The sequence below is a fragment of the Dermacentor silvarum genome, chromosome 1 (genome assembly GCF_013339745.2).
Source record: "Dermacentor silvarum isolate Dsil-2018 chromosome 1, BIME_Dsil_1.4, whole genome shotgun sequence".
NCBI classification, from domain to species: domain Eukaryota; kingdom Metazoa; phylum Arthropoda; class Arachnida; order Ixodida; family Ixodidae; genus Dermacentor; species Dermacentor silvarum.
This window is the reverse complement of record NC_051154.1, coordinates 81,456,899-81,481,493: the sequence shown is the minus strand read 5'-3', so window position 1 is coordinate 81,481,493 and position 24,595 is coordinate 81,456,899. Positions and strand designations below refer to the sequence as shown.

At 44.6% G+C, this 24,595-nt stretch overlaps 1 protein-coding gene across 1 annotated transcript in view; it reads left to right on the top strand.

The window, feature by feature from the left end:
- The window catches only part of LOC119431589 (uncharacterized), a 37,382-nt gene extending 13,520 nt beyond the window's left edge, over window positions 1–23,862 (top strand). The window contains exons 10-18 of the mRNA XM_037699071.2: window positions 2,549–2,703; window positions 2,786–2,915; window positions 8,999–9,138; window positions 12,809–12,923; window positions 12,992–13,152; window positions 13,850–14,012; window positions 17,240–17,418; window positions 22,339–22,477; window positions 23,554–23,862. Coding sequence (XP_037554999.2) covers window positions 2,549–2,703; window positions 2,786–2,915; window positions 8,999–9,138; window positions 12,809–12,923; window positions 12,992–13,152; window positions 13,850–14,012; window positions 17,240–17,418; window positions 22,339–22,477; window positions 23,554–23,767 — 1,396 coding nt within the window. The 3' untranslated portion in view covers window positions 23,768–23,862. The remainder of the gene's footprint in view (window positions 1–2,548; window positions 2,704–2,785; window positions 2,916–8,998; window positions 9,139–12,808; window positions 12,924–12,991; window positions 13,153–13,849; window positions 14,013–17,239; window positions 17,419–22,338; window positions 22,478–23,553) is intronic.
- The last annotated feature ends 733 nt before the right edge of the window (window positions 23,863–24,595 follow it).

The window sequence follows — 24,595 nt, the reverse complement described above, 5'->3', positions numbered from 1 at the left end:
GACTCGCCTTTCTCGCTGCACCACAGCTAAAGCACGTGCGGTCACTGCTGCACAACAGCACACGTGGCTTCCAGCCGACAACACCCCATCGTAGCCACGCCAATCTGCCCAATTTTGACATGTTTGACGCTGACTACGCTAAATTGAGGATCTGACGACCGCCAAACGGACGGATGGAAATATCGGCGAGCATTTTCAATCCGGACCGCGAGCGGAGGAGCCCGGACTAGGCGAGGGCGGCACGTTTTGAAGACGCGCGCGTCACGTGATACGCCATCCGCTGCGAAAATTCCTCCTCCGTCCGGTCGTGTGAATCCACCTTTAGCAGATAGCCTTCCAGATATGGTCCCCGCGGCCGTGCCATACGCAGCCACCGCCGGCGCCGGAGTACGGTTGATCACGGTTAGTAATGGTTCGACGTGGACGGATAAGGCGCTAAAGAGCGTTGCCGGCTTATAATGATCGGAACGTCATCAGCGCACCTGGCGCCACCACCTGCAGTAGTTTGCTTGCCTCATCATTTCACCTTGCGCCGCCTTCCGCAGCAGTTAGTGTCACCGCAGCGCTGTCGTTTATACTGGTCATCGTAATGACATTGGGCTGCGTGGAGATGAGCAAGTGGCAAAATGCTTACGCATACTTAAATCAAGTATGCTTACGCATACTTAATCAAGCAGGAACTCCCAGAGGAGTTCCTGCTTGATTATTTTATATATATTTATGCACTACACTGGTCACAAGCTATACCGGAACCCAAACACCAATTCAAGTAGATGCACAGTATGAGACGTCTACGCAGCGTTGTCACGTGCTCGAAGGCGATGTATGATGCTTTCCGTTAGCCTGCACATCCCCCATAACCTGGCGCTTGCTCTTACCAAACGTAAAGAAATTATCTCTAATATATCGCTTATACATATAATAAAGGCGAGTTAACAGCGGTTGACATTGAAGAAAGGCAAGGTCTTCTTGGGGCACATAAGCGTACCACGTGGCTTGTCGTTTAGACAGTAGTATACACCTTCGGAATCGACCCACACCACTCGTTGAGCACAGCCCCACTTCCGGTTCCTCTTCTAGGCGCGCGCAGATCGAACGAGTGATCTGAGCTTAATTTTGACATTTTTGCACTAATTAAGCATTATTACTGTTCGGTACGTAGCTCTGCACTAACTAGGTGCATCGTTTCGTTCCGAGTTCAATTTGACGCCTTTTTTTGTTGTCCTACGCACACTAGAAGGCCTCATGCCGCCTTATTTTCACGAAAGCGGTCCTAAAGTGACGGCCAGATACACAAATCCCACGAATCCCTAATCGACTTTAAGTCGCCAAAGACCTTGTCTTCAAAAGAAAACGGAGCCATGGGGCCGCGCTTGCGCACCGCCTCAGTGCTGCTCTCAAACACGTTGCAAAGCAACAAGCACACTGCGTGCCGGTAACCCGGTGGTAGCATCACATTGACAGGGCGTGGCATGGTCGCGAAAGTCCCACTTCGCATGGCCGCGAAAGTCACACTAGCGGGGAGCCTCGAGTCTGACAGTTTGCGACAGTGGTAAGAAGCCTACGAAAGCTAAGTCATCAATCATCAAAAATCGCAGCGCATGGAATCGATTTGCCGCTTCAGGGACACCCAAACCTTGGCATGAATGAAGCAGCCACCTCGACCGAAGGCGACATGTCATATGTATGATGGAATCAATCGCCGATGTAAAAAATTAGGCACACTCAGCTGTAGTAGACATCTACGTAATGAGGAGCATTACAAGCGTCCTATCATGGTTGCTTCCACGCGGGGAAACTTCAGTTCTATGCCACCTGTTGATGCATGGCGTAATGGTTAGAGTATCGGGCTTCTGTGCTAAAGGCCATCTGTTGAAATCCGGCCATCGAACATCACGGCGACCAGTGGCCCCAGTGGAACATAGTTTTAGACTGCACTATCTACAGGATCGGCCCACGAAAACGGTGAGACGAGATGTCTACACAAGAACGAGCTTGACTCGCTGAAGAACGATTCGCATTGATAGTCGTTAGCGCGTTTCAGAGCAGTATTGCTGCGGCGCCTAAGCGGGTAGGCAGATCGGCTAAAAAATAATTTAACATTTAAACCAATACTTTAAATCTCGGTTAACTATTTTTGTTTAATAATGACTTCGGGCTATAGTGAAAATATATTTTGACTTGCTCAAGAGGACAAACAATACTCAGTCGGTTGCATTCTCTTAGCGCAAGCCTGGTTCTAAAAAATTGGCAAAAGTTTGCTGAAACACACTATAGTACTTGTGAAACGGGTACGACCAGAGTTTGCATCTCGGTACAAGTTTTTGGAAGGACAAAAAAAAATGTTTGGGTAAATGTTTTATATTCCCCAAAAGTAGTTTATTTCCTCACACGATAGAACAGTTGCCTTTACCGCTTCTCCCTTCAGTTCGGCGCCGCCCCACGCATCTGGCCAGAGCTGTCACGCGGCATATTAGCTACCATAGCTACTAACTACCATATGTCCTACCATAACTGTACATCCTGCCCTATTTCTTATCGTACGCAGAACTATAGAGCGCCATAAACTGTGTCTGGAAGAGCTCAAGAAGTCTTCCAACTGCCAATCGCTGTCTGAAATTCAAGCAAGTCTCGACTACCTTACCAACGAGCTACACGAGGCTCCCGGCACGCAATGCTCGAAAGCGCAGTACAAACGTTCCGGTAAGTGGGTTGTTTCGTTTCACAATTGTCGAGTCCGATTGTGCCGCTTCGTTCAACACGCTTCTATGGCCCCTTCTGACAGGAAAAATACGGTTCCGTAGTTCCGAACCAAAATGCCACCTACGTGAATACGCCGGAACATTCTTTACTTGCGGCACGATTTTCCTAATGAACACGATGCCAACTCCTCCGAGCAAAGATGAGGACTGCAGGTAAGCATATTTCTTAATTACAATGAAAACTTCATGTATTACAACAATGCCGATGATGGGCAACTGGGCAAGCACTGATTAAGTAAAACCCTATACGTCACGTACACTCACGTACACTCACATCACGTACCATACGTCAAACACACACACGATGGGTTTGTGTCGATGCGTTTGCGCGTCTTGTGTCCGCGTCGTGGGACGCTTTGCTTATTACAACATGTTCAACTTAACATCCCGAACTTTCGTTTTTTTTTAAGATCACAATAACCCCGTAAGGTTACTGTGATCACCAGCAGTTTCAATGATATAGTAAAGGCAGTGGAGGACTTCAGTATATGTACAGTACCCACTCAACCTTGATTGGAAGTAGTGACGAACAGGATACAGAAGATCCATGTGTAACTATCGATGAGGTTAGAAGGGTTTTGCAAGACATTTCCCGGGGAAATGCGGCAGAATAAGATGCAAGAAAAGTCTATTTAATCAAAGTGTACCACGTGTGTCTCAAGTTACCTAGAGAGCAACCGGAAGAACCAGCTACAATAAGTTATAATAGGGCAAATGTAGATGATTCGTACGTTTATAAGCAATAAGGAACAATTGAAACATAAGAATATATATATATATATATATATATATATATATATATATATATATATATATACAGGGTGTCCCAGCTATCACGCAGCAAGATTTTTTAAAAATAAGAGGAACGGCGTTGCGAAGCAAACCTAGTGCGTATTGTTTCCAGTGCAGTGGAGTAGCCGCCAGTAATTTTGTCGTGGCTGAGATTTAATTACATAATTGTAATTAATTATCTAACTCGAGAAGTACCGTCCTAATTATCGAATTGTGAATGAGAAAATTGTAGAGCAACATGAAAAAATTCCCCGATACAGCTTCCTGCTGCTCAATAAGTGCCACATAAATCTGTTTTTCCGAGTGTGAAAGGAGCCCGCGAATACACACAGAATTGCCGCGCGACTCGCCGCTCGAGGCACTTTGCATGTATTCGCGGGCTTCTTTCACGCTCGGAAAAACACCTTTTTGTAGCACGTACTAAGCAACAGAAAGATGTATCGGGAGTTTTTCATGTTGCTCTACAATTTTCTTATTGACACTTTGATAATTAGGACAGTACTTCTCGAGTTAGATAATTAATTACAATTAGCTTATCAAATCTCAGCCACGACAAAATTACTGGCGGCTACTCCACTGCACTGGAAACAATACGCACTAGGTTTACTTCGCAACGCCGTTCCTCTTATTTTTAAAAAATCTTGCTGCGTGATAGCTGGGACACCCTGTATATATATATATATATATATATATATATATATATACAGGGTGTCCCAGCTGCGTTACGCGAATCAAACCTAGTGCGTATTGTTTCCAGTACAGTGGAGTAGCCGCCAGTATTTTTTTTTCGTTACTGAGGTGTAATTAATTATTGTAAATAATTATCTAACTCGAGAAGTACTGTCCTAATTATCAAAGTGTCAATGAGAAAGTTGTAGAGCAACATGAAAAACTCCCTATACAGCTTTCTGTTGATCAATACGTGCTATATAAAATTGTTTTTCCGAGCATGAAAGAAGCCCGCGAATACACGCAAAGTGCCTCGAGCGGCCAGTCGCGCGGAAAATTCTGCGTGTATTCGCGGGCTTCTTTCACACTCGGAAAAACACATTTAGGTAGCAAGTATTGAGCAACAGAAAGCTGTATCGGGAGTTTTTCATGTTGCTCTACAACTTTCTCATTGACACTTTGGTAATTAGAACAGTACTTCTCGAGTTAGATAATTAATTACAATAATTAATTACATCTCAGTAACGAAAAAATACTGGCGGCTACTCCACTGTACTAGAAACAATACGCACTAGGTTGGCTTCGCGTAATGCCTTTCCTCTTTTTTTAAATCGTGCTGCGTGATAGCTGGGACACCCTGTATAGTATAGCCAGAGAGAGAACCGTTCTCGTCAGGCCACCTTGAAAGCCTACTTTCCCGCATTACGAGTTTGTGAACAGAGAAGCTTGCTGTGGGGCTGCTGAGTATGAAGGAAGGAAGGAAAGAGTGGAGAAGGAAAGGCAGGGAGTTTAACCAGTTCAGCACAACCGGTTTGCTACCCTACACATAGGAGCGGGAAGAGGGGGAATGAAAGATGGGGAGGAGAGAGAGAGAGCACATAACACAGCACACTCATCGTCGGTCACAATCCGTCACTCTTGCGTCGTACGTGACGTCACTGTCACAGCCGCTTGTCCAAGCCCGTTTCTTTTAAAAACCTAAGTAGTCCCTTCGTCGCCTTCAGCTGCGATGTCCTTTGTCGACGACACGTCAGAATCATTTCAATTGACATTGGTCGATTGTCCAGGTACGATAGAACTGACGCCAGGGACTGTCTCGGAACATTATATTCAGGACAGTCGCATAAATGTGTTCTAGCGTCTCCTCGCAAAGACAGGCATTGCAAAAAGCATTGTCGGCCATTTCAATGAGAAATGAATAAGATTTCGTGAATGCCACCCCTAGCCATAAGCGATAAAGCATAGTGGCCTCTCTTCGGCGGAGTCCAGTTGGCATACAGAGATACATCAAAGAGGGCAGGTGGTATTGACGATTGCTCCGGTTGGTCTGGCTGCTCGGTGTGCACCATAGAGAGAGCGTGATCTCCTATGCAAGCACTCGAAGTCTGCTGGCTGCGTCGGACCGTGAGAGCGGTATGGCCTCTTCCTGTGTGTCGTCAAGAGCTGCCCGAGCGGCAGCTCGGGCATGGGATAACAGTAATGATGACGTCGCCGTCGACACGTCAACGTCATAACAAAAAATGAAAAGGAGAAATAAAATAAAAAGCAGGAAAAAAAACAGTTGTGGTGAAATCCGCTCCCATGTGTAGGGTAGCAAACCGGTTGTGCTGAACTGGTAAAACTCCCTGCCTTTCCTTCTCCACACTTTCCTTCCTTCCTTCATACTCAGCAGCCCCACAGTGATACGATCACTTTGAAGGGGCCATGAAGCTTCGTGGCAACTCATCTCCAAATAATTCAGTACTCGGCTTTCATTTCTTTGGCCACGGAAAATGGATGTGTAGATATGCATAAGCTAGGAAAAGCAAATAAGCAAAAGCGAAGAAACAACCGAGCCAAAGAATGCTTACGCAGTAGTAAACAATTCTCAGAATTTCTGTAGCATTTTTTTAAATAAGTCCCAGCAAGTGAAGTGGGTGGTTCGATAATTGTAAATAAACAATTATTGCTTGTCATACAAGCTTACCCCGAGCTGCTTTTGTCTTTTAAATATGCTTTGGAAGCATTCCAGGTCATTTTACGGAATTTTTTTTTAATGAGCCAGTGCGGTACCATTTCTCGTACACACAAAAAAAGAAAAAAAAATTAGGAGCTCTAAGTGGTTAAGAGGCATTTCGACAACATTGTCTCGAGCTTTCAGCTTCGCCAGCTAGGCCACTGTAAGTAGTGGCTAATGGGAGCCAACCGCAATGCGGTCCAAAAGTTAAAAATACTTATTATATTATAGTATATTATTGCTCTTTATGCCCACTTTCACACATCGTGGGCTTCAGGCGCTCCAGATTGCTCGCGCACATTAGTGTGCAGAAACAGCAGGATAGTGCACGCTTTATTACACGTTGGTACTAGCGACAAGGGTATTACTTATTCGACCCAATTCATATCAGAACCATCAGATTAGTTGCATGTTTGTAATGGCAGTTTACTTAAATTAGATCCTAAAAATTAATGCATACTTTGGCAAAGGTACACTTACTGAAGGCCTTCAGAACCGAACGCGGCGGCACAAACGCAGGAACGGTTGGACGATCAACCATGTGTACTCTTTCCCTGTGAAATCTTATGTGTGATTTAGCCTACACTTTTCTATACTGCATACAAGCATTTCAGTCTTCAAAACATTCATATCAGCTTCTTTCTAGCCATACAATGAAATACATTATTTTTTAAAGCAATATAATCAGTTCTCAAACTTGTCTGTAGACGTGATTGTGAAGAACTCGGCCTATTGTTTAAAACACTTCTTTCACTTATCATCTTACTGTCCGTGAGAAAACAAAATTATGTTAGTGCATTACACATGTGCGAACTAATAAAGAGCATTACCAACATTTAAAAAATACTCTTTCTTAGTTTTTTTGCTTGCTTGAGATCGCTGGGATAAGACGAGTATATATTCTATGTGTGCTTCTGAATAAACTTTGGTTTGAAGTCAGCGCCTGTCGCGTCCATATCTTTTCTTAGTCCCCCTTCTTTCTTGCGCTGTTCATTATGCATAAAAATTAACGTTAGCAAAACGGTTGCCATGACATTTTTAATAAGGCTTCAACTTCCAAGTTTACTTACTCCTCTAAAAGCGTCCCATTAACACGATTCCACGAGTAAAAGTACTTAGCAGTTTTTTTTTACCCATAATCACTCGTGGTCGAACCACATCAATTCTATAATCAACAAAGAACTCAGGAAGCAGGATTCCTTAAATAGAACATTTTAGGGAGCACCAAAACACACTAAACTGTTATAAAGTCCCTGGTACAGCCTGTGTTTCCGTATGCTACTGTTGTTTGGTGTCCCCATAAGCAAAATGAAATTAATCCTTCAAAAATCGTTAAAATGAAGGCAGTTCGCTTAATCCTTCAGCGCTATGGTGGCGACTTTTCTCCATCCACTGCCCTAGTCTCTCTGAATATAACCACTGTCTGTGAGCGCAGAGGTAACGAGTCTTTATAAACGCTACATCGCATCAATTCTTCCTGTCGCCTGGCAAACACCTTTTTAACGTTCGCCAATAAATCAACTTCGAAGCTCTCATGAACTGAACAGTAGAGGTACCGATTTTTGCACGCACTAAAATCTTGAAATTCAGCTTGCGGAACTCTCTCAGCGGCGCTACTTGTTGCTGGCCGCTCGCTAAGTTTATGTCCACTCTTAGCGACATGCCTTGTTTGATCTGTCTGTTAATACACCACTTTTTGATTTTGTTGTTTATGCGCAACCACTCCCACTCCTGCAATCATTCTGTTATAGGCCGTAGTATATAAAAACAAATAAATAAAGTAAAGGGTGCTAAGTTTCTCCCATGGCAACACTCTTACCTTTAAGGGGTATCAGATCGAATTGCTGATGGGAAACAAAAAAAGATATTTTCTTTTTTTTAAGGCGACGTTTTGGGGAAAGTAAACATGAGCGTAGCTGCGACAGACGACACAACTGCACCAAAATAAACTTTAAATAGCTCCGCTGTCAAGCTCTCGTGTCAAATATTTTGGTGCGCACCAGGTGGTCAGAATTATTACACAGTTTGCACCTGACTTCCTCATCGCAGCTGCAGTTTGACCTCGCTGTCGTGTACAACAAAATTTCTATATATAGCAAAGGCGTTAGTGATGAGACAAACCAATACTCCTAAGAGGGTAAAATGTTTTACATTGCACGTACTTTTCTTCGCATGAAGTATTCATCCGAGCAAACGCGTTCCTCATTTGGAAGGGCCTAAAATCAGCGGTCTTCAAACAAGAGTACGTGAAGGTATAGTAGAGGACGCGAAGCGGTAACTCTCTTTGAAGCCGTTTGCTTATATGGCTGCACGTGTAAGCAAAATGAAACCCGTATGCCCCACTCTGCACTCATAACACCCAGATTATGCATATCGCGAAATCAGTGAAGGATCGTGTTGTAGCAGGACAGAAGCTCACGTCGTTGAATGGAAATGATGCGATGAAAGTTTCTTATATCGTTCTTCTCTTTCGTATAAATGAAACAATCGTGATTCGCGATTCAAAATGAAACTAGCGTGATTCACAGCCGTGCCGGTGCCGGCACTAATCTACTAGTAATATTAAACGACTACCACATGCAGTTTACACTAATGGCAATGATGCTATGAAAGTTTCTTATATCGTTCTTCTCTTTCGTATAAATGAAACAATCGTGATTCGCGATTGAAAATGAAACTAGCGTGATTCACAGCCGTGCCGGTGCCGGCACTAATCTACTAGTAATATTAAACGACTACCACATGCAGTTTACACTAATGGCAATGGTTTCTTCTATAGGTTCTACAACCAGTATCTGAAGTGCTATTCCCTCCTGATTCCTTGCTCCAGCCCGACCGACATAAAGTCGACAATAATGAGGTTTTCACAAATACTGACGGAAGGCTACGAAGATAAGTGCAGGGGTATCAACTTAACCGGTGAGTGGTGCCTCGGTCGCATAGCTGACAATTACTGATGAAAACAAAGTTATTCTTGCTTTTCTTCTGTGCGTATATTTGTTCCTTCGCGTGGTCGCATAGCATAGAACGGCAATGCTCAAGGCAATATATATATATATATATATATATATATATATAAGAAGCCAACAAACAATGACACCAAGGACAACATAGGAGAAATTACTTGTGCTTACTAATTGAATTAAAGAAATGATAAATGAATGGAAATGAAAACGGATGAGCTACCACGGAGCCATTTTCCCATCCACTTTCTGGGGTATTTGTTTTACAGCTAGAACTGACCCTGAGAGTGTTAACCAGTGCCACCACTCACAAACCTAGAGGCGGATGTGGAACATCCTTTCTGCCGCAGGCATCACGAGCACGTGACTTTTTTGGGTGATGGGTAACTGGTCAATAAACCCACATATGCTACCTGAAGGCATCAATGTTGCGGATTCGAGCCCTCGTTATATGATGAACGACAAGAAAGGGAACCGAGGGGCCCGATTTTTATTATCATATCATATGAAGCCAACAAACAATGACACCAAGGACAACATAGGAAAAATTACTTGTGCTTACTAATCGAATTAAAGAAATGATTAATTAATGAAAATGGAAACAGATGAGCTACCGCGGAGCCGTTTTCCCATCCACTTTCTGGAGTATTTGTTTTACAGCTAGAACTAACCCTGAGAGTGTTAACCAGTGCCACCACTCATAAACCTAGGGGCGGAGGTGGAACATCCTTTCTGCCGCAGGCATCACGAGCACGTGATTTTTTGGGTGATGGTAACTGGTCAATAAACCCACATATGCTACCTGAAGGCATCAATGTTGCCGGATTCGAGCCCTCGTTATATGATGAACGAGAAGAAAGGGAACCGAGGGGCCCGATTTTTATTATCATATCATATGAAGCCAACAAACAATGACACGTACCAAGGACAACATAGGGGAAATTACTTGTGCTTACTAATTGAATTAAAGAAATGATAAATGAATGGAAATGAAAACGGATGAGCTACCACGGAGCCATTTTCCCATCCACTTTCTGGGGTATTTGTTTTACAGCTAGAACTGACCCTTAGAGTGTTAACCAGTGCCACCACTCACAAACCTAGAGGCGGATGTGGAACATCCTTTCTGCCGCAGGCATCACGAGCACGTGATTTTTTTGGGTGATGGGTAACTGGTCAATAAACCCACATATGCTACCTGAAGGCATCAATGTTGCCGGATTCGAGCCCTCGTTATATGATGAACGAGAAGAAAGGGAACCGAGAGGCCCGATTTTTATTATCATATCATATGAAGCCAACAAACAATGACACGTACCAAGGACAACATAGGGGAAATTACTTGTGCTTACTAATTGAAATAAAGAAATGATAAATGAATGGAAATGAAAACGGATGAGCTACCACGGAGCCGTTTTCCCATCCACTTTCTGGGGTATTTATGTTTTACAGCTAGAACTAACCCTGAGATTGTTAACCACTGCCACCACTCACAAACCTAGGGGCGGATGTGGAACATCCTTTCTGCCGCAGGCGTCACGAGCACGTGATTTTTTTGGGTGATGGTAACTGGTCAATAAACCCACATATGCTACCTGAAGGCATCAATGTTGCCGGATTCGAGCCCTCGTTATATGATGAACGAGAAGAAAGGGAACCAAGGGACCCAATTTTTATTATCATATCATATGAAGCCAACAAACAATGACACCAAGGACAACATAGGGGAAATTACTTGTGCTTACTAATTGAATTAAAGAAATGATAAATGAATGGAAATGAAAACGGATGAGCTACCACGGAGCCGTTTTCCCATCCAGTTTCTGGGGTATTTGTTTTACAGCTAGAACTGACCCTGAGAGTGTTAACCAGTGCCACCACTCACAAACCTAGGGGCGGATGTGGAACATCCTTTCTGCCGCAGGCATCACGAGCACGTGATCATTTTGGGTGATGGTAACTGGTCAATAAACCCACATATGCTACCTGAAGGCATCAATGTTGCCGGATTCAAGCCCTCGTTATATGAACGAGAAGAAAGGGAACCGAGGGGCCCGATTTTTATTATCATATCATATGAAGCCAACAAACAATGACACCAAGGACAACAATGACAACAAGCTTTCGCTGTCACGTGTACGCAATAAAGACTGTCTATAAAGCGCACGTGCAGAAATAGACTGCTTACTGAAATCGTGTCTATCGCTCGCCGTTTTATACATTGTCTATATTTCGACGCCTACGCTTCCGTGGTATATTTTAACTGCGCTAAACCCACACGGACAAGGACGATGCAGACAAGACGCCTCGTCCTTGTCATATACCATGCATGTCAACCAACTAGCCCGACTTGGAGCTCTACTACGCTTCCGAATAAGCAAAACCAACACAACGGTGAGCGTGCCCCTTTCCACTGGCTTGTGAGCCGCATTCTTCAGTGTTGTCATAAGTTATTTTTAGAACAATAGCCAATAGCCTAGACGGAAGCACTGCGACGAACGCTAATTATTCTATTGGCACGTGTTAAGGTTAAAGAAGTTGTTAGTTTTTTTTTTTACGCTTGGAGGCGATTGCCTACAGTGATTCGGTTAAACGTCAGTCAACAAAGCTGAGATTCCTACTAAATAAGAAATAGAGAAATTTAATGTAATAATAATGATGACCAAGATAATACTTATCCAGAATACCATATGAAAATCAACGGTTCTGAATCTACGTTTACTATCCATTCTATTTCCCAACGAGAAGATACGTTCAAAATATGTTTTACACACACATCGCTTGAAACGATAACTCGAATCACAACCCCTATCGACCTCCAATTATTTATATAAATAACATTAAGCTTTAAGTGTGAAATTTCGCTATGCCACAGATAAGATATTCTCATCAACTTGTTATGAAACGACAGTAGTGACGTAAATTACGCTTACACCCCCCCCCCCCCCCCCCCGAAAAAAAATTCATCTCATTTATTGGGCTGTCGAGTATTTCGGGGTGGAAGATGTGTTGTAGGCGCTTCAGGAAATAAGCAAAACAAAAAATGTTTTTTCACAGTTACGAAAGACGTCAAAATCCGGCGCGATCAGCGAAAAAGTTCAAGTGACAGTGCGACTCTTCTAACTATTCTATAACTACCCGCCATGGCAGCTCAGTGTTCGGCTACTGAGCTCGAAGTCGCGGGTATGATTGCCGTTCGCGGTGGCCGCATGTCGATGGAGACGAAATGCAAAAAACGCTCATGCACTTAGAAGTTAAAACACCTCTAATGGTCGAAATTATTCCGCGGCCCTCCGCCATCCGGCGTTTGTGATAGCCCCAGAGTTTCTTTGGAACGTTAAACAGCATGAATTGATCGTTCTTCTAACTACTAGCGAGCGGAGTCGTTCAAGCAAACGTTCAAGGCACGAGCATGCAGCATTGGCCCGCAGTGGGCATGCTCCCCATCACACTTATCTGAAAGTAAAGTTTTTCTTATCGCTCAACACTGAATTTTTAGCACTTAGTATTGAACTCTAGTTTGAGGATTGCAGTCCGCAAATACCCTTTTCTTTTCGTTCTGCTCTGTTCGTTTGGTAGAGATTGAAACTGTCCTTCGCTTAAGAAATGATTCCTCTTTTCCGCAGACACTTGTGACAAGTTGGTTTTGATAAAGAACTTCTTCTCTTGCGGTCTGACGTACTACCAGTCATACAACGAGTTCGGCTCAACGTACCTTGTTTCTCAGCCACACGTTTGCAAGTACGTCACACGCGTCACGAAATAATTTTTGAGCCCGTTCAGACTCCTTCATGTCTTCATGCTTGCAGGCTTTTAGAAGATTTCCACAACTGCAGCTTTGAATCTGTATTCAAGAACAAACCAAACTGCAAGGAGACTGCCCAGTTGTTTGATAACATCAAGACGATCAGGGACTATGTGGCCAAGATGTTCAACCGCAAGCACCAATCAGATTGCAAAGCTCCTGCAGGTGACGTTCATTCGACCATTGTCTTAGTCACCTCATTCATAATGTCATTTCCTGGGTCGCCAACAACAACCGATCCGATAATTAATGCTAAAAAATTCAGGTAAAAAAGAAAACGATTACCATGAACGCGTAGCACTTCGCTACGCGATTTCGACACAGGCCGGAGAAACTTGTGGTGTGAAGATGAACGCATCTTCTAGCTCCCCACTTATGACAGGGACAAGTAAAAGAATACTGGATACAGTGGTGCTGTTGAAGATGGATTGTTACGAGCTAGCCCAATTTGCTATCCTGATAAGTTAAGGTTAATTGTTCGACACTAATACTTAATTAGTGTCGTCGTACATGTGACGCCTTCGCGGGTAAATATGATGCCCTTTACGAAAGGCAATGGCTTTCGCGTCAGTGCATGTAACGCACGCTGTTAGGAATTATAAATAGCAAATTTTATCTACTTGCTGTCCGATGGGCACCGGAGTTTTTCGTGTGGACCAAACCGCTCCTGTATTTTGAGACGCTGTCGATGTGAACCAGTCATCTGTTAGCGAACTATAAAAACGTAGCTTGACGATTGACCGTGAGCAGTGTGTGTTGTCTTGTTCCTGTGTTCCGTGTTTTGAGCTCCTTCCACGTATGTGCAAACACGCTATGGTTCGATTCGCATCTTTATTGCGCCGTCTTTTCTGCGACTGTCCAGACAAGGACAAGCGGCGCGTCTACTTGGGGCTCGAGCGGCAAACCACGTGTGATCAATTCAAGGCCATCAAGAAGCTCGTGCTTTGTGGCGTCACATTCCACCGGATGCTTATGTCTGTCGAGAATGGAACGCATCTGAAGGATAACCGAACCGAAGTCTGCCCGTAAGTCACCCGTGAAATATAAATCGCTGTCATCCCCTGCACCACGTATGCAAGATTTTTAAAGATATACTTAAGGGAATGTTGCACTGGACCAGACGCTATTATATGCGCTCTATGCAGTCAATTCATTTCAGTTCATTATATTTATTCCACCTTAAAGGCCCGTAGGCATTGAGAGGAAATACATTGAGGGGAGGGAAGTAAATACAGCAATACACGCAGATTAGCAGGATAAACACTATATAAGAAAAATGCAAGTTTAGGATGTGTCACAATACGATTAGTGTAATTAAAGTTTGGAACTGCACAGGTTACTAAGTTTTACGTTAAATATGCAATGAAAAAAAATACTAAATGCCGAAAAAAAAAGGCCGTGACGCTTCGGCGAAGGCGTTTTCGTGTACTTAAGATGATGGCCTGTGAGCATGTCACGAGATTTTGAGCGGTCCTCGCAAGATGCTATGATGTCAGGGGGGCGAACTCCACAGTGTAATAGCGTCTGGAAAGAACGAGTTGTTCATCGCTAGTGTTAGACCTGTGAGCCGTGCTATTGGTTGACCGAGATAAACAGGAATATGATCTCAGGAGAGGGTATAGGAGCACGTGTCGTGATTCTGTGAGGTAATAAAATGAGTGTAGAATGCATAAACGGGAGATCATTCGACATGATCCGAGTGGTGATAGAACAAGAGTGCATTTTAGAGCGGTCGAAGAGATAAATCGCGCCTTGCGATTTTGCGCGGCTTCTAGTTCAGCAGAAAGATAGGTTTGCGAAAGATGCCACACGGTTGCTGTACATTCAAGCTTGGGTCGAGCGTATGTTCCGTGTGCTAGCTGCTTTATTTCGGGAAATGCCGTTTTATGATTACGGCGTAAGTAGCCAAGTGTGCGCGTGATGCATCAGAGCAGATGCTTTGAATGAGTGGTCCATCATAGTGACAGCGTCACAAAAAAACGTGCCTGGAACATTGTGTTGATTAAAATGGTACTGACTTAACGTGATACACGTGGTCGTAGGTAGAATGTTTGCGTGAGAACGTCATGAATTTGAATTTTTGAGAGGTTCAGTGGCATGAACCATTTCTCGCCTCCTGTAGCGATTGTGTCGATGTCGCGCTGCAGGGCTATTGTGTCATCAGGTGGGCGAATGACTTTATAGATAACACAATGGTCCGCGAAAAGCCTTATTTGTACATGTACGTTTCTTGGGAGGTCATTGATGTTGATGAGAAATAGGTGTGGCGATAGGCCAGCGCCTTGTGGAACACCCGACGTTACGTCAGCAAAAAGCAAGTTCGTGTTATTGGCAATAATAACTTGGACGCGACCTTTTAGGAAATGTTCAAGTCAGTTTAATAAATTTGTGCCGATGCTACTGGATCTTAGCTTTGTTAGTGGATGACTGTGGGAAACGCTATCAAAGGTTTTCAAAACAAGAAAAAAAAAACGGAGTCAATCTGGTAGTGGTGATCCATGTACTGCAGCAGGTCATGGGTTAACTCAACTAGTTGGGTTTCACAAAACAGTCAAAGTGCTGATTTGGGCGAGTTGGTTATGCATTGCGAAATAAGCGCAAAAATGGTTTAGCGTCTTCTATGGCAAAAACCCTTTCGGAATTAACAAGGCAGATGTTTACGTAAGTTGCGTTGCAGCGGGTAATAGAACTTGTCAGACTCACGACGTTTCATTATGTTGAATACTGTGATATATTTCGCGTGAGAGAGAAAAAATACGCGTATGATGGTGGGGTGACAATATGGAAGACTTAGGGTGCACTGCAGTGTTGTATAGAAATAACTAATTGTAACCATCGAAAAATTGAGGTCCCATTCAAGTAGCGTTTGTTTGGAGGCTCTTTGCCGCGCACGTTTCGTACTAAGTGCGTCCATTCTCCTTCACATTCTTTGAAATCAAGCTTGAAATATTTTTAAGACGTATTCACCTACGCAAATTAAATTCCCACAGCTCTAGGGCATGCCACTAGGTGGCAATATTTAGAGATACACATTCCACAAAGACGCAGTTAAGAAAATAATGTTAATCAACCATCGAAATTATAACAAGATCAAGCTTTATAGCACCTGGCACCAAATATATCGATAGGACCAAAGATTTCGATAGGACCGAATATTTCGATAGGACCTGCCAAGTGGCCAATCTCGGGAATCGTAAGGAACACAACACCCGGCAAGCATGTTTGTGGAAGAAAGAATATTCGCATATAATTAAAGGGTGCATTAATATTTTCATAACTGATATTTCACTTCAGAGCTTTATGCCCGCAAACTTTGTCCGTGTGGTCAAATAATACGCTGCACAAATTTAGTTTCGAAAGCTGGTGTGGTTGCCGACAAAATTGTGAAAGCTTACTTCTGAGCGGCTTGCACAGGGCAATCCAAGTCGTCAAAGTAATTTTTTTCTAGGCAGCTCAAAAAGGAGGGAAATGGGGCTAGCGCAAGAGCCGTCGGTCAGAATTTTCAAGAAAACGAAAATGCACCACCATTCGATCTTGTTAGAGCCGCTAGGCGAACGACTTATCCCATTTTAATCATCCGTGCTCTGCTAGTTACCACCTTGGGATGACTCATTTCGGCTCTAGTAAGGCTAACGTATCCAGACCATTTATGCCTCACCGACAGCAGTGAGTTCTTTAGAGAATTTTCATCTACAAACTAGTCTAACTGGCAGACTGTAATATCTCGCAAAGGCGAGGGTCACAGCATTCGATTCGTTGAAACTTCCCCTCTCGGCAACATCGATTCGTAAGCTTGGGACTGCGTTTTCGTACTGGTTCAACGTCCCTGTAACATTTCTTTACTATTTAATTAAACCCACCGGGTAGCTACGTATTGCTCTTGTAAACATCCCGACGAAATATTCTACTAGACGCAGCAGGGAACCTGCAATATCGCTCTCATGGTTGTTTGTGCGTCTCGCCTGTCAATTGAATCGCTACTTCATAACTCTGATTTTACAAAACGCTCTTGAAAAATTCTTGCGCGACTAGGAAATCTATGAAGCGATGCCCTCTGACGTCGAAGAAGTTTCGCAAATTCATTAAAGAGTGTTGCATGACCACATTAGGCACGTATAGCTGTGCGCCGAGCGCGGGAACAGCAGGAGGCGCTGCGACGTCTTCTTACGCATAGCATATGACTACGCAATACGCATCGAGATGGCAGCAACACACACGTCTTTCTTTTTTTTTCTTCCTCTCTTCTCTTAAGGCTGGTGAAGGAAATGAAATACTGCATGTATTCAGCGACGCACGACTCCGGTTGCTCAGATGCCCTTTTTCTCAACACTGAGATATCTGTTCTAAAGAAACACTTGCTCATGGAGTTCGAAGACACATGCAATGCACTACCCTCTAGTGAAGACCAGGAATTCAAGGTGTACCGTCAAGGTAAGAAATGCTGATAACAAATCCATCCCGCATATTGGCCGGGTCTTCGAAATTAAGCTTATGAGTAGGGGCGTGAGAATACTAGGTATTTCGAATCCGAATCGAACAGTCTTCGCTATACGATTCAACAATTCACTATTATAAATCGCAGAATACTCGTTTTGTTTGAATCTAAGGGAGAACTACACTTATTAGACACTCTCAGGAGAAATAAAAAAGGAAGCGAGGCCTGAATTGCTTGGCTTCAGGATGGCCCGCGGATACTGCAAAAAGGCGCCAGTTCCTCAGCGAACACCTTGAGCGGCGAACCCAATAACTTACAGTCATTGAATGAGAACGGCTCACATTTACGCAGTCTGTGAACTTGTCTTTGTTGAGGCTAAGCATTCGGAAAGCGAAGGTTCCTTTGCCTACCTCAACGGGATTTGCCATGGGTTGGTGCTGCTCCGGTTTCTCCCCGAGAAAGTAAAAAGTTTGCGTACTGGTGCGTCACGTATATGCGTCACACTGATGTCATAATGCGTTTAGCACAAGTTGTCGCTCAATCAAAAAAGTTACGGCCGAACCAATCTCCTAGTGAATGTCGGCGTTAATGCGATTAGCATTAAAGTAATATAGCGACGCACGGTATTGCTACCGCAGACGCACGAATTGGTAATCTCGCTGCCAACCATAATGCCAAATGATACCAGGACACAGTGTATCTTGTTACAATCACTGCACGTCAATTGAAACTTAGCCAGTTGAAACTTAGTAATATCCCTAGCACCCTGGCTGCAACTTCATTGCAATGGCTCTCCATCAAGCGGCCGCGCTCGACGTGGTGGTCTATGCTGTGGATGGGGCGCTATCGCTTTAATTTACGCTCATATTTAAGGCTACATACCCCTTGTGTCACCTGACACATCCATTGCGGGAGATTGGCGAAGAGTGGGCACATACTAATATCACATACGCCGTGCCGAAGTTGTCTATTCGGGTACATACCCAGTGGCCCATGCTCTTTTCGACAAGCATTAGCCAGAACATACCTAGTGGTCCAAGTTAGTAGACAGGCTGGGTCACTAGGTGAAAGAGGTTAGCTACAACATACCGCAAAGTGGGTAAACTTCCCAAAGAATGCTGATCGCATTAAAGATTACGTGCTCGATGACAGGATTTAAGCTAGGGTCTCCACGCGCTGCAGCCCGCTGCCCTACCAATTAGGCCACGCACGTAAGCCTGCGGCAAGAGAATGACAACCTTACTACTCCTTCCCTCGTTCAAGTTAGCGCTTTCAGACGTTTGGCGAGTCGGTCGTGTCGCCAGCAGCAATCTGCTTCCGCGCCATTTTGCCCCATCCTTTCCTCGGGTCAGCTAGCGCTTTGAGACGCCATGTGACATTGCACCGCCTTCGGGATCGGTCTAGGTCGGTGACAGAAAGCCCGGCATTGCATGTTATGTGAACACTGCTACATTTGCGGACAGTTTTCTATAGCAATGAAAGGAAATATAGGGAGGCAGAAGCGCACACAAGAGCGCTAGTTTAAGCTGTCCTACTTACAACCACCCATTCACACACAAAAAAAGCATAAGCAAATAAGTGTTAAATGTGTCTCATTTTACTGCTTCTCTCTTCCGCTCTTGAGCACATAGTAAACCGCATGCAAAAATACGCTGATTCCCCCCGGTGTCTATTTCAAGAAACCGAAAGCCCTCTCAAACGATTCCGGAATCTTTTGCGAAGTAACGCGCGTGCAGAAGCTGCACCGCCTTAGCTTTCCTTTCATTGTCACAGAAATTTGTCCGTGAGTATATACAACAGAAGAGCGAGACAAATGTTTGCGACGATGTTCATGCACAGCCACGCGTCTGGCTGGCGTGCCTCTGCTGGACTGCGAGAAGCCGCCGTGCAACAGCTGGACATAACGACAACGCTTCACCTACACAGGGGATAAAAAAGACATAACGACAGACATAGTATGGTACAAGCCAGTACTTCAGCAATCATCTTCGATATTTTATAAACATTTTTCTTTAATTTTTACTTGAACGATCTCATCGTTGTTGCCTTTCGATAAAACGACGTGCAGCGTTAGAGTATTGCACTCCGCTCTTTCAAAGAACGCCACACTATACGTGCATGTGGCGCTGTTCTCTTGTTTCATTGCTGTCAGTGTCGAGGTGCACCAGATAAGTGTAAGAACTTGTTTATCACTTACATGCTCCTCACTTGACAGGACGTCCAATTGTTTAACAGCATTACATGCACATATACAATACTGTAAGCAAGCCGTTTTAACCAGAAGGACTCGTAACTTTCAATTTCACTGGCGCTTAGAACTGAGAAAATATACGGCATTCGATTCAACCTTCGGATGTCGTCTTTCTAAAATATTTACATTCGATCTGATTGAGAAATTTCAGCATTCCAACACCCCCTTCTCACAAAGTAAGGAAATAAATATTAAAGGCCGGCGAAGGTAACGCAGCTAGGTGACGTTTATGCGCGGCTGTATTTGGTAAGCGAGCCCAGCTGCACCAGGTTTATTAACTATAATGTAGCAGGCATCTGCTGTCGAAGCTGGGCCCATGCTATCCGGCTGCAATAAGTTCGGTCAGACAACTTCATCAAGTGGGAGCACAGCGTCATTCGGGGGGAAGGGGGGGCATGAGCCCGTGACGCAGGAAGGCGCGTGGTTAGCTGGCAATGACATCATATGTGCTGCAACATTGGTGGTTTGTCTGCAGGGTTGTTTGAATCGATTGGTTGGTTATAAATTTATTGAGCAGGGTGGTCTACTGGGGAAATAGGTATGAGGGGCTTAAACAGGGTCAAAGAAGCGCAAAGAAAAGCACAACCAAAATATTTTTAACTTATCTGCAGCAACAAGTTGAGTATATCAAAGTGGCGCTTTCGAATAGCGGAGACGAGAGATGGAAGGGCAACTACTTAACCATAGATAATGCTTTCAAGTAGCTAACATTGACTCTCCCAAGCTAGGAGTAAATCACCCACCAATGTGGCTTAATTAGTGTGTGGCGCTCTTCTGCTGAGCGTGAGATCACAGATTCGAATCCGGGCCGGATTTTGATTAGGGCAAAATGCAGAAATGCTCGCGCCTACTTATTTCCGAGCACGTTAAAGGGGGTCGCAATTAATCTGGAGTCCTCCACTGCGGCGTCCTTCATAAATCACTGTGCAGTTCCAAGACGTTCAACCCCACAATCAATTTTTTTTTTCGTTAAACCAGGTGTGAGTGATACGGGATGTGTGAGTGTGGTTGGAAGCAGTTGCTATGCATTGTTTCCATAGGTATCGTCCACTGAGTAACAGTCGCATCTTTACCTTCTTAATCGGCTCTGTTATGAAAAAAATAAAAAGTATTTTCGACTCATTGAAATTGAAGGGAGAATTTCTGCGCTGGTCTCTTTTTTTTTTTTTCGCCACATTGTGGGGAACTCAGGATGAAGATTCACGTTGGATTTTTTTCAAAATGCGCACTAGTTGACGAAATACAGAGCGTCGTAGCAAGGTGACTTAGTACACTTTCTACTGTGGCGGAATGCAAACGCCCCCAGCTACGATGTCTCTGTGGTGAAGCGTAGCATTAGAACGTAAAATTCCGTAGGCGACCCCAACGTAAATAAATGAACATTCATAGAAATAGACCAATTGTAATGATATGTTCTCGCACGTGCTGGAGCCGAAATGGTACACGCCGGTCTCTATCCCTTATATGCGCTGGCAGTATGCAGGGTGTTTCAGTTAACTTGGGCCAAACTTTAAAAATATGCAGATGCTTCGTAGCTCAACAGAACCAAGGTAATGTTGTTTTCTGTCGCTTGTAGATACTAAGGTTATTTCTTGCAATCCGTTTAATTTGATAATTAGTCCTAATTAATTAATCAACTTCTCAATTCTTATAAATAGATGAAAAGTGTCAATGAGAAAGTTGCAGAGCAACATGAAAAATTCCCTGTATAGCGGAGCTGGTTGAAGACCCCAAAGTCTACTAGTTCGCCACTGGAAGTAGGATGGCTGGCTAGGCAATTATGCATTGTACCTACACAGCGCAAGAGGCCGTACATAGAGATAATGTCCCGTATTTCTATTTGCATCTCCATTTCATATTGTGTCGCGTGAACGTCATCTCTAAAATGTTCCAACACGCAAATGCAATCGTCCCAAATAAAGATGTCTTGCAAAATTAAAATAAAAAAATTCGGTTTTACGTGCCAAAAACACGATCTAATTATGAGGCAAGCCGTAGTGGGGGACTAATTTGGACCGCCTGGGGTTCTTTTAAATCTAAGTACATGAGTGTTTTCGCATTTCGCCCCCATCAAAATGCGGCCGCCGGGGCCGGGATTTGATCCCGCGGCTTAGCAGCCCAACACCGTAGCCACTAAGCAACCACGGCGGGTAAAAATGCGTTGCACATTACCTGAACTGGTACATAGTGAATGCACACCGCTTCGCTAGTTCAAGGGTTCCTGCCACATTTATAAACTCGCCAAATATTTACATAATGCTCTTGTCTGCGGATAAATATACGAGGATTATACGAGCGACATTGTATAGCTTCTCTGCGCGCCTCAGAGAACCTATACAATGTCGCTCGTATGATCGCTCGTACTTTATTGCGGCTTTATTTAATTGCTACTTCACAGCTCGGCTGATACAAAACACTCAAAATTTGAGAAAAAAAAAGTTATTGGCCAAGAAGAACCATGAATCCACAGCTTTTCATGTGGAAGGCGTGATTAAACGTTAAGCCTAAACATTTTATTCTTAACGCGTGGCTGTTTCCAAAATCAACCGTGAGGAGCAGGTGCTCAGTGTGTTGCCATGCTGTAAAACGAGACTGGTAATAATGAATTTCGGGATGCGCCACTGTTTCGGGCCTAACGTTGTCCTCTAACTTTCCTTCATCGCAGCTTGCGAGCTCAAGGAATTCACCCAGGAATGGGAAACGTGCGACACGGCAATGGAGGACGACATCAGCCATTTCTATCGCAATGGCTCTGCTTTTCGGAAGACTGCCATCAGCAACCGTGTGCGGCGGAGACTTTGCACGTGAGCACGCCAGGCTTGTCTCGCGAGTGGCAGCCGAGATTCCGACCTTCATTTGTTCTCATCGAAAATATTCTTTGCTCGCGACCGGTGAATTCAAACCCAGTGAATGGGAGCTGCAGATCAAAAATATTTGCAATCTTAAGCTCGTGGGAACAAATATCGGTTGCCCTACAAAAGAAGTAACATCTCCTGCAAATTTGAGCTAAATTAGAGTACGAAGAATGGTGCCTCTTATATTTGCGCTAAACATAGCACCCGGTATACCGGTTATAGACCACAGGCGCGGTTGTGGGACATGTTCGACGAACTACTTTCGCCAAGCTTATCTTGAGATCCAAAGAAATAGCGAGCCTACCAGTGCGCTTGGGCAGGCATGCTAACTCCAGCACCGCTCGATCCCCTGTTGACGTCATTCCAGCACTGTGCACTATACTTTCCCATGTAGATGGTACTTCTTTTTTCAATAAGCCTAGGCTATGGTATTAAAAAAGTTCTTTTTAAGCTTACTCGTGAGGCGCGGCACGGAAACACGCCACCATAATAAGCGGAATGTTGCACCATATTCAGTATTCCGAACATGGCTTTTGAGCGCCACTAATATACACCGCGGACGCCGCTCGAACTGCAGCCGCTGTCACCACTATAGAAACAAAACACGCTTTCCAAATTGTCGATATGTTATAGTAATTGATATTGCCGTTGCAATTGCCCCGCCACCGCGCACCTCGCAAAACTCACTAAGTGTAATTGGCTCTCCGCTCCGCATCGTGAAAAACGCACCAAGTTTCGTAGGAAGCATCAGCTTGGCTCGGTCGCTCTCGGCATTGTCGACATTAATGTTGAGGGTGCTCCAGGGGCGTTCCAAGACAGGGGCTCGTGCTGGGCAAAAACTAGCCGTACGTTATTGAAGTGCTATACCCTCAATCAACGGCATACGTGGTACCGATTACCGAGTCCGTTACTCGTTAAAGCGTCGACGAACACTAACCATTATCGGTCGCGGCCTGTTCGGAATCTTCACCTTCTTTCCTAATGTGTTTGCTTGTAACGCAATGTGAGGCGATTTCTTTGCGCAGTGACCTCATCGGCTACCGCAAATGCCTGAACGACTCAGCTGACAAGCACCACTGCACCGCAGTGGCACCTCAGGTCGCAGAGATGAGCAACGAGTTGTTCGACCGCCTGGGACTTATCTACTGTTCCGGCTGCAGTCGCAGGACGGGCGTCTGGGGCATGATGGCGCTCGCCACCGCAGCTGGCTGGCTCGCACACCCGTCCAGCCAATTGTGATTAAACGGCGGTTAGCCGGACGCATTAAACAATCTTAAAAGTCAAAATTAAAAGAAGGCTGGCCACGAAAAAAAAAGGTGAAGCAAAAAAGAATGATAGGCCGGTTCTTGGCTGCTACAATTCCCATGACTTGTTTCTTGTTTGGTGACTTGGTTGTTTCCGAAATTGCACTGGCGAGTGTGATGCAGTGCGCACAGCATCCGAGGCAGCGGTCAGTGCCCTTTCTCACACCGGGAAAAGTGGACCAATCGAGAAGAGCTTCCCCGTTGGCCGCCGTCCGGGTGGTCACCATTTACGACTGCTATGGGCATGACAGAGAATAGTCGCGGCGATGGCCAATCGCAGACGGCTGTGATCGACGTGTCGAAACGATCGCCGCGATAAAAGCACAAAGTTCTGCAGATACGGGCCCAGGGCCGGTATTTTGTAGCGATGCCTTATGACTTATTCTATACTAGTCTTGTCATCCACCGCTCACGGCCGCCTGATCCCGTTGCTAACGCGAGCGGACAGTCACTCTGACCACTGACAAAGCGCAATAAGCGCGAAAAGGCATTAGTACCGGAAAGGCATCGCTACAAAATACCGGCCCAGGGCACGTATTTACAACTACATTCGCCAGAACTATTAGTAAGAGGAGGTGTCAACCAATCGTGATGTCGGATAGGACAGATTAGCTAAGGCGGCCATTCAGTGACAAACGGCACTGACGAAGGAAAAGCTTCGTGAATTCTGTCCCGAAAGTTGTGTAAATCGATACCATGTTCATTTCATGTGTTTCGCACGGATGCTAAGCGCTCGTGCTGCCGCTGTCCCCATAGCGTGTTT